The following is an 11594-nucleotide window of genomic DNA, read 5'->3' as shown; positions in this document are numbered from 1 at the left end:
AATTAAGGCACAAAGTCCCAGACATTGGACAATAATACATAACAAATGACGCTCATATTGCTTCCACTACAAAACTCTTCTAGATAACAACACTAGTATACCATTCATCACCCGTAGAGATACATGTATACACTATTAAAGAACACCTCTTCAGATTATATCTCTATATATGTCTACTTCTTGCAAGAAGCAGACGTCATGATCCAAGCCTTGATGAAACTTCAAGCATTTTGCACTCTCTGCTGCTGATGTTTGCACTTTACTAATAAGTGACTCTAAACCAGTTATCTAATCAACAATTAATGACCAGCTACATGATCAACGTATAAATACAATGAAATTAACAAATATGTTTGCGATATAAATATAATCGGACTCAAAGAAAGGAGAAGCTCATTGCGTGACTTCTCATGACGTCAACATACTAATCATCAGGCAGGTCATATACATACTTTGGATTCACACTGCTGACCACATTTCACCTTGTGTATTATAACCATCGTTTGAAGGCAGCACACAATGGAATTATAAAATCCGGGACATTGTCGTAATTACGCTCACGTTCACATGAACTGCAAAACAAGCTTTATTAGTCACTGACCCCTCTACGACCCCACGCATCAGTTGCAAATCACGCCACACTGCCTAAAACTCGGAATCAATTCATTATCGTCTCTTGTGTACAGTACACGGTGGCTTTTAACGATGAAAGACAAACGGCAATCCTTATCAAGATTATAACAAACAAACAAGCAAACAAGCAAGTAAACAAACAGACAAACAACAATCTTCAAACGTATTTCCTGGAAAAACACACATCAACATTATCATGCCACTATTTAATCTACAGTTTTCAACGAAGTGCAAGTAGACCTACAGTGTCATCTTGTCATCACAACACGTAAATTTAATTTGAGCACAGGAAAGTGTGGCACCCCTTATGAGGATCCCTGGACCTGTGTGATAATGCTATATATGAGATCTTGAGAAAGGCCTGGTATTTCTTTCAGACGTATGCATACATCGTTATAATGACCTTATTGTGGCAACTGCTGATACAAAATAGACCTTTCGTCATTAAACCTTTCAGCAAAAACCACACTGTATTTCAATTTCCCATTCACATTGCATGTAAGCAGGTGAACAGTAATAACAGACTTCACAGTGTATCATTCAAATCACACGTCAAACATCTGAGTAGGGCCTACAAGTAACGTGCACGTGTCATTGTATGCTTTCCCATGAGCAGCTGAACCATTATTAGTGCCAAAAAAGACAAAAATAACACAAAAAATCAACCCGGCTCATATATGGCGAAAAAATAAGAGGGTAAAAGCTCTTCTATTTTTCATGTTTCAAGTCTTCTATAGCAAATCAGTTCGATGTTGCGAAACAAAGGCGTCTTTGGAAAGCAATCGTACGAAACTGGAGAGGCCTACCCTGCAGTATAAAATAGATAAAACAAAATAAATAAAATAGATAATCCACAAGCATCATTGACCGCTTTCAACCTCATTCAAACTGGACTGTTATCGATCGTAAAGAAGAAAACTTCATTATTGTTCAATTTGACTTTCGACAATAAACCCAAAAGAAAACAACTGTAAAAGAAAAACTAAACTTGGAGAAAAAAAACTTAATTCGCAAATTCGAAGTCATGACATCATTTCCTCTTGAAGTCTACCACAGATTTGTTCACAACTCTGCAATCACATTTCCTTTCTTCGCAATGAGCGTGATAAAAGTGAGAATGGTTATTTCGCAACAAATTATTTTTTCTTCAAATTCATGAAAGAAAAAACTTTTTTTTTTGGTGGTGGTGGTGGCAGCAATGCTTATCCTTTAAGATGAAACAGTTTCACTGCACCAACCACTAAAGTCACCTAGAACGCTGGAGTACAGTTTCCCTTCAAACTTGACTTTACGAATACATACGTCATTTCTAAAGATATTTTTTTCTACATTTAGTAACATGAATAGGTACGAATAAAAGATCAGGATCGTTGATTGTATGAAATAAGGGAGAAATGGAATCCAACCCCCTCATATCAGACGATGTAGAATGGGACAATAAACAACGTCGACAACATTAAATGAACGATTACAATAGCTCGGTGCGGGAGATGCGCTTCGTATTGCAGTATTGCGGTGATACACGCCAGCCCGCTGACAATGACTGAGCCTGGCGAGACCTATACCTCGTAGAGAGACATAAACTGATTTACAAAACTCATCGACGCGCGTCGATGTAATGTGGTTCACAGGTACAAAAGCATCCCATTATTGCACGTAAGGATAAAACATCAAGGCCATCTGACATTGATTTTTTATGTCAATGTGTAGTGGCAATACGCTCAGGCCAACTTCTCTCCACTGATTTTCCTGGCCGCCGGGCAAGATTTAAAACCTTGGAGCCTCAACAAATAGTTCCATGGTAAAACGTTGACCATAACTTGTGTCAAAATGATGGGTGCACACGCATCCACTGCTCACCACGGCTTTTCACCACGCGGAGACAAATTCACCAGTATGGTAATCATCATCATATTCATAACAGCAACATGGAAAAGATAAGGAAAGACGGAAAATAATAAACAAAGAGTGATGATTTAATAACCGCTTATGAGTATGGCCGTCTCTTTAAAGCGTGGAAGGGCTTAGACGGCCAACGCTGACAAGTGGCATGACCTCTTTTCCCCCTTTTTTATTCTTTAAATTCTAAGAATTCATCTTACCTATGAATAAACTTGAAAAGACATGAGGAGAAAAACAACGACAAAACATGAAATCCCTGTAAGATACATTGGCTGTATGCTCTTTATCATTATCAAGTGAAGAGTTGGAAAATGTGTGCAAAGAGAGAGAGAGAGAGGGGGGGGGGGGGGGGAAAGAAACAGATTTAGAGGGAAAAGGCGGTGATTTGGCTCAGTCGATGCATGGCGCGTCTGCCTCCAGGTCTAAGGCACCCGGATTCGATTCATTGGTCCCACTGAGTAATGTTGTTTGTAATCATACCGTCCCCTCTATAGCAAGACGCCAAACATTCTGTCCCTCGGGGATAGGATGAGGTCCCGTGTGTGAGAGAGCCACAACTCATTAGCAGGTAAAAGATCCCGCTTCATTCATTCATCGCAAAAAAGCAGGGTGATATCTCGGTGAAGATTAATGTGCTACCCACCTACCTACCCACACAAAAAACAGTGCGATTTATATCTTCAAAGCATGAAGCCTGTACTTTAACAGAAGAAGAAGGGTGAAAGAGGAGGAGAAGGATGAGGAAGATCGAGCAAAGAAAAAAAAAACCAGAAATGACTGCTTTCAATGGCTGTACTCCAAAGTTTTTGTTACGAACCCTACAAATAGCGGCTGGGAGATTTATCATAACCAGCTATGTGCAATGCCCCAGCTACCATGCGTTATAAAGCTACCAGCATGATGGCTAATAGAGGAAATGTCGTCTGCAAAGCCGATTTGGCTGTTAGTTAGACAAATAGTATAGTAAAATAAAACACAAGGTTATAAGGCACAGTCAGGCCTGAAATATAACAATATACGATAGTCCATGTGATCATTAACCTTGTAATTACAAATCCCAATACTGTATATTGATTGTTGTTGGTGGCGTATTCCCATGGTCGAGCATCCGGATATTTAGCGGCGGCAGAGCTGAAAACAAACCCACAATCGGCATATCTTTTGAGACGAAATTATATTCCATAATTGGCTTTGTAAGTCCATGAAACTATCAGATATGGTACATCTTAACAATTCTTCTGACAGCCACAAGAAATGTTATTGACAATTACAAAAAAAGAATTGTTAGGGGATGATTATTCAAACACAACTCCCGTGTAATTACCACGTAGATTCACACAATGCATGCATGTTTGCATGCACTGCAGTCACACCGATTCGCACAATAAACTGCATGTTTTACTTCAGCTATACCGGAAATGACCCGATCATGAGAATAGTAAACAGTTGTTATTGCTATTTGTTTTTGTTGTAGATATTAATGTTCTTGTTGATGGTACTGAGTTGCTGTTATTCATAGTTGCTATTGATGATAGTTTTTACTTGTGGGTTTTAGTTATAGATTATATTTACGGTTGCTTTGGTTGTTGTTATTGTTTTTATAACGCTTGCGCTGAGGCACGCAGACTCGCATCATGCATCATTGGAAGCCTGTAGCAAGACTACCAACATTCATCATGAGGGAGATTCCAAAGGTCGACCAGCTTGTATCTCACATGCTCTCTAGTTACAAAAGCATAAGGCTCAAATTAGGAGCGTTTTTTTTTTTCCATAGTTCTGTTATCTGGACAAGAAGAGATTTATCTGGGCATAAGTTTTCAGGAGGCAGAAGGGAGGAGACTATATAGGCTCCATCTCCTGTACGATGAAGCATATAAAAAAAAATCAAGCCCTTTGTATGATCGTACGCGGAGCTGCATCGGTTTTAAATCCTGGAAATAGATGTAATATGGCAACTATCTACCACAATCCTAGAAGTTTCTGGATTATAGGCCTGTATACTATAGAACAACTAGTGGTGGATTCTGCTGGCTTTGTTATGATGATTTCAGTACGTTAGGCGTGTGAATGGACCCTGGTAGGGACACAATGTATGAAGACTTAAATGCGACAATTACGGCTTCATTGCTAACATCATAACAACATAATTGTCTCCATTAGCCAATCACCCGCGTTTCAGGCTTTAACCATAGCAACTATACTTTTAATCTGCGGATCCTGATATCTGCAGATGATGTCCGAGGTAAATTTTGCAAAATGGTGCTCTGTTCCCATCGAGGGTCTTTGGAAGCACCAATGAGTATAAAACATTCAACCACCACCTTATATCCCTGGCAAACATTTTCCCCGGAGCCTTTTTAAACCCTATCTATTCTGATCGTTTCTTTCGCGGGTTTTCATACGAAGCTGTTCGTTTGTCCTGAGAAAATTCAGCTGATCAAGACAGTTTCATTATGTATACGGGTCCTTTTAGCCCCAAAATTGAGCAAAGTTTTATTTCCTTTCACCTTCTTCTTATTCTTCTCCTGTGGCTGGAATTCGATTCGCAAAGCGCTGTTTGTTGCTCATTGCAGTCCTGCGAAAATATTGTACATTCCTCGAGATCATCACTACCGAAGTAATGACTGACGTCAAAATTCGTAAAAGGAAGCAGGCACTGTACTCCTAATGAGTTTTCCGTGGCACTGGTCGTCGGCGCTATCAATGATGTCGAGGAGTTTCTGGACCGATTCCGTGGTCGACTGGATGGCGAACGGACCACCGGTGTCAGTGCGAACCCAGCCGGGACAAAGGGACATGACCAAGATGTTGTCTCGCTTCAGCTCCAGGCTTAAAGATTTGGTGGTCATATTCAGAGCAGCCTGCGGAGATATTAGACAAGAAACAGAAAAACCCACATGTAGGCTATGGGCAAAATTGCTATAACAGTGCTGGGTGAATGACCATTCTCCATAATTTATTAGTCTTTAAAACTTGATGGGCATTTATCGTTGTAGGCAGCTCTCAGAGTATGCACTCTTTTCTAAGAAAATCGGAAACAGGTTGAAATCTTGGTGCCGAGTTCTTCTTGAAAAACGTGGAATAGATCTATACGTGTGACAGATTTCATCATCTTGCGCCTTTGCCGACCAAACGTTAACGAGCGGGCATAATAATTAAAAGACTTTGTAGAGGAAACAGACACCTTCCCGATATTGTGCAGAGTAACCCAGAAAGAATTTGTGCTCTGGAGCAGACACCTTGTCCTGCTTCAATGAATTTGGGATAAACGTGACTGGACTGGTGAGATTACCTTGATCCCCCAGCTGAATGACACTTAAACCCTAGAGTTTGCAACTGCTACCAGCGAGTGTGACAGGAAGTTGTGGCCGAGGGTTCAGTGAATCTAACAGACAGAATGGCGCTTCACTTAGTTTTGTTTACATTTATTTGCCTTTACCATATTCATTCCTTTATGACATATTTTTTTTACAAGGTCGAGAAAATATACCGCTCATTGAGGGAAATTCTGGGCAAATTTGTCATTCATCTGTTTTAGGAGTGCAATCTCTATGTTTTGAAGGACATTATTCTCACGAGAACGCGTCGTGCGTTTCCGAAGTCACAAAAATGACTTACCGCAACATTCAGGTTAGTTTTAGAATGAGTTTTAAAACAGGGGGTTGCAAGCGCAGATCATCTACGATTTGATAGTCCACATATTTTCGACAAATATGTTTTCTTGGGCAGCATAAATAATTACAAAGTTCAAATTTTTCACGGTAGTCATGCACGCACTTCAGGATATTCCTTTTCAGATGACTATTGATCATATATAGCGCGTGAAAACAAACAAACGCGGGAGTCTGAGCACGACAGCCGCTGTTAGAGACATTACCCAAAGCTGGCAATCCACATATTATTCGTCTGGATAATTTCTTTTTGTGTCAGACTTCACGCCAAAAAGCTTTCAGATAATGCGTTTTGACTCAATAAGCAAGAAACCTATTGGGATGCTGACGCCCACTAAAAAAAAAAAAAAAAAAAAATAGATCAAAGTCAACACATATTCTACCCTGATACAGCTGCCCTGTGGTGCATGTCCCTGGATGATTTGTCATTAACCGAACTGTCCCCACCTCATATAAGGTTTCACAAACGTTCTTATACTATGAGAAAAGAGATCATATACATTTAAAGTGTTTCGGCCTCAGCAGCCATGCTCCTCATCAAAGGCTTCTGGTCCCCAACTATCACTGAAAATGATTCCTGTCAATTGTGGTTAAAATCTGATCTTGCATGTTTAAGAGAAGAAAAGAAATTCCACTATTATCAAACACTTTCTCCTATACTAACCGCACAACGCTTCAAAATTATCCTCTGTACAACACCCAGAGGTACCGTTTATCACTGGGAGAAGTGATTAGAAAAATATTCAAGTCATCACACTTGATGCAAATGTGTAGGTCAGTTGCATCACAAAACATCCTGTTCGCAATAAAGCCTAAACGATAAGGAGATAAGCATTATTACTCTTTTTCTCAACAAACCATTAATGTGGACTGTTTATTCTAGAAACAATTTTGTCAGAACTACTCAACAATGATTATTTTGCATATACATTTTTTACATTGGTTGTTTCTATCCCTAACTCACATTTTAGAATTATTTAGAAGCACTAAAGCTGTTTTTGTTGTTGTTTCATCTATACAAATGGTTGGGTAGCTATTGCGATGACACCCCCCCCCCCCCCTAAAAAAAAAACCGAACAACAACAAACAAGCAAATAAACAAACAAACAAAAAACAAGCTAATGAGTCACGTCGTATAGTAAAGAGATGGAGAGAGGGAGATAGACGGATATAATGTTAGGTTTTCACCTTGCTCTCCCTGAACACGGCATATCCCCCCGACGCATTGTTCGCTATACTTCCCAGGGAGGACGATATGTTGCACACCGCTGCTCTCTCGGCGCTCATCGTTTTGACGGGGCTGCAAGTCGCCGCTCGCTTGATCATCGGTAGGAACAGCTGTCGGACAGAAAACATACTTTGTCGTTGTTGTTATTGTTGTTGTTCCCTTAACCCTATAATGCCCAAGCTATTTTGACCCCTTCCAGGCCCAAGGGGGGGGGGGGGGGGGGGGGGGCGTTGTGCCCCATACAACTTCTTTACGATGTATCACCGTCATATTTGGCGCATGGGTAGAGCAACTGATACTCTACATGACCCAACATTTGAAATTTCTCCAAGTCACCACTGAGAACGCCATTTAACAAAATATTCAGAAATACATAGGAAATATGCTAAAATCGTGTTTTTTCATTGTACATATATTTCTTCATCCCAAGTACTATACATAGGTTTTTATTTCATACTAAGTATTTTTATGCTTGCCACAAATTAAAAGCAAGTCAACATTCACTATCTGTTATGGTTAAAATTTCCCATGGTCAACACAATGCTATTCATTACAATATTTGGTTTTGGTTTGGTTTGGTCTGATTTTATTTCTGCCTTTTTCCAAATCACACATAACAAAAGAATGCACATATTTAGAAATTAACATTACACGACGCATAAGCCAGCAAACTGTCTTACAAATTAATTCAAAGTACATATATACACACACTGAACATGACAGTATTCGATATATAAGACGTGTAGCATAATATCACACACAAAAAATGTTCAGAAGCGAATCATTGAATTAACAGTTGTAAATTATGTAAATAATGATAGATTATTCATTCAGAGTATGTAATTTCGTTACAATAAACAAATTTCAGGAAAAAAAATAAAAGAGGGGGATTTAAATAAATTGATTTTGAAATTGAGCATATATAGCTTTTATAATAACAGGAAAGCAGGAGACCGCGATCATAAGCAGCAGCTTGACATGGATCGAGGCCTCGGGGTAAGACTCGAAACTTAAATTCGATTTACATTACTGTATGACGGACGTGTCTACAACATAGAATCAATAATCAAATCCAAAATATCGTATTAATTTGTGAGGTCAAAAATAGAGGGAAATTTCAAAATAGTAATCGTTTATTTATTTACATTAGACATTCTTTACCCAATACTGTGCTGAGGTGAGTGCTGTGCGGTGCTGTGCATACCATGAAATTTAACGTTTGGGTATATAATACATAATTGGGTTTGTTTCAAGTGTATTTTTTTTGTCACATGTATATCTGTTACATATTTCTGTTTACAATATCAATTTTAATATACAGCAAATTACTAAGCTTCTAATATACCAACATAAACTGTTTATTTAACATAAAAATCCCAAAATTTCATGTCACTCATATACTATTACATTTCGATAAAAGATATCTTTTCATAAGTGCCTTAAAAGAATATAATCTAGTGGTTGCCTTAATTTGCTCGGGGAGATTATTCTAAACGTCAGGTCCATGATGTCTAATTGACTTGTGAGTGCTATCATTAGCTTGGGATTGTGAAGGTGATAATCTTTGGAATGTCGAGTTGGGTAAGCGTGGACGCTGGAGTTCACAGTGAATAGGTTGTGGAACGAGGAAGGGAGGGTGTTAATATAAACAAAATATAAAACCAATAATGTATTGGATAGGATAGGTATATTTATTTATATCATATAAACAAATGATACTACACACAAAGTTTGTGTGAAAATGACGCAAAATATACGGGTATAGTCTTTGAAAAATGCTGCATTTTCAATCATTTCTATTTCTATTACATCTATTGTTTGATGCCTATGTGATATGAAATTCAAGGAAATGATATGAAGACCATTTCAGGGTTATTCATGACAATAATTACTTCACATCTTAGTTCTCCAACAAATTACAGACAAGAAAACCCCATATTTCATCCATTTTATATTGTAAACTGAAATAAAAATATAAAAACAAGCAAAATCTGACGGACACGATTGTCAGTTTATATTTGACATGGTAACCAGCAATATCGGACATAGCTAAATTATATATCGAAATGTTTGCAATAAGATCACAGGAAAAGTCACGAAACTTGGCTGAAATCAGGTCAAGGGCGTAGGAGTGGCAAATGAAAATATGGTGAGGGCACCACGAGTCTCCACCCCCTTGGGCTTTTATATAGGGTTCAAGGGATTGTATAGTATTGGGGGAGATGATAATTGGGCTTTTAACTTTTTGTGAGATACCAAAAAAGCACTTATGAAATAGTACAGAGCATACCATCTTATGAGGAAATCAAAGTTTATTAGACCAAATTCGGTTTTGGAATCGCTGAGACATTCAAAAACAAAATAAAACAAAGCGATCCTAATAAAAGGTGGGTCCCGCTTATAATTTGGAATGCTCTTTTTTGTTTGGATATCTCAGCCATTTTAAAACCGATTTTCATCAAATAAACGTTGAATCCCTCTTGGTTATGCTCTTTCATATTTCATGAAAGGTTCTTCATTGTCTCACCAAAAAATATAAGAGACCTTAAGTTAGGTCTCAACCAAAACTATACGCTCCCTTTAATACAGGTGGCAGAGGAAATGGCAAAATGGATGTCAACTTGTATTTAACGCACATATATTAGTGTAACACCTCAATTTTTCTCTGCCTGTTGTAGCCATTATCACCACAAGCCATTACAAGTGGGCAATCACGTCGTTTAGGGCTGCGTGACTATTTTAAGTCCCGCGAGTATACTCGGGCAGGTGTCTATATACGGGAAATGCATGTCGTAGCAAAATCAGTCCGTCCTCAACGTTGTCGTTCACTTCATCCTCAACCTTCCTCATTATGAGTATCACGTGACCATGGACACAAATTACAAATGGCAAGGCAACACTGGCATCCTTACACACAAACGTAAACAAACAAACGTAAAGGACAAACAACGTGCGTAATGATGAAACCTTTGCACGTTGTGTCTTATAGGCCTACTTTAGTGGGATGCCGCATCAATTTCACCAAACTAAAGAGCTGACATGGGTTTATTGTGAATTGAAAGCGTTAATGCACGACACCGATAATCATTGGCCACCTTTTCATTTTTTTTTTCATTTTTTTTTTATTATTATTATTTTTTTTTGGGGGGGGGGACTTAAACTATATACATTCAACTTCTAGAAGTCTAGCATTGAAGTCTTGAAAGGACAATCAGCGATGGCTTTGTTTTGTTTGTTTTGTTTGTTCTTGTTTGGTTGCTTGTTTGTTTGTTTGTTTGTTTGTGCGTTTGTTTTTGTGTGTCACGATCACTCCAGACATTATTAGTGACGCGTGGCGAAGGAATGTGTTCCTCACGATAGATAATTTCTGTCGTTCCAACGGCATTTATTTTCAAATGATTCTCTCCTTTTCATAACTTAATGTAGCAAAAAAAGCTGCTGAAAACTGCTTATCCAATGAAGGCGAGCCAATGAAGTAAAATGGAGTCAAAAGGGGCCTGAGCTTTCGATCCTAGCAGAATCTTCGTCAGAGGCAAAATGACAAACAGGCAGGGAAAGCAATCACATATAAGGACTTCACACAACAAGAACAGACAGGGACAGGCTGGGTACACAAAACAAAGAAAACAAAGGAGAGGGTGGGAAGTCATGGGCAAGGAGCCCAACAGGTAAAGGGAGGGGGATTAGAGCGAGCAGGAGGGTGGACAGACAAAAGGCAGAGGAGAGCGGACAGACAAAAGGCGGAGGAGGGTCAGTAATGATCATGAGGATCAAGGAGGCAACCATTGAAGGAAAGGATGAATAGGGAGGCAACATCAAAGAAGATAAGGAACACCAGAAGGATATGGAAAGGGAAAGAGTGAAAAAAGCAACAGCAAGGGAAGGGGGGGGGGGGGGGCTGAACAAACAGGGAGCCCTAAAGGTGTACCAGGAGGAGGCAACAAAGGAAGTAATCAAACATATCAAAGTATATACACATATAATAATGGCAAAAGTGACAATGGAATAACAGTAATGAAAACAATAATTAATATATATATATATATATATACAGATAGATAGATAAAAGAAATAAAATAAAGCACATGTGAAAACTAGGGGAGAGAAAATTGTATACATGTATGTAGATAAGCAGGCAGGGCAAAAAAAGCACATAGTAA

At 38.8% G+C, this 11594-nt stretch overlaps 1 protein-coding gene across 1 annotated transcript; it reads right to left on the bottom strand.

The window, feature by feature from the left end:
- Positions 1-5165: 5165 nt before the first annotated feature.
- Positions 5166-7532, bottom strand: LOC139711973 (C-signal-like). Its single transcript, XM_071623818.1, has 2 exons — positions 7395-7532; positions 5166-5396 (listed from the first exon to the last, which is right to left on the bottom strand). The coding sequence occupies exons 1-2, from the start codon at positions 7530-7532 to the stop codon at positions 5166-5168; spliced, it is 369 nt and encodes a 122-aa protein (XP_071479919.1).
- Between the last annotated feature and the right edge of the window lie 4062 nt (positions 7533-11594).

This window comes from Diadema antillarum, unplaced genomic scaffold (genome assembly GCF_040938485.1).
Source record: "Diadema antillarum isolate AM-2024a unplaced genomic scaffold, OU_Dant_1.0 seq00001741_RagTag, whole genome shotgun sequence".
Taxonomy (NCBI): domain Eukaryota; kingdom Metazoa; phylum Echinodermata; class Echinoidea; order Diadematoida; family Diadematidae; genus Diadema; species Diadema antillarum.
Note: the sequence above shows the minus strand (reverse complement) of the source record. Positions and strands in the feature narration are given on the sequence as shown.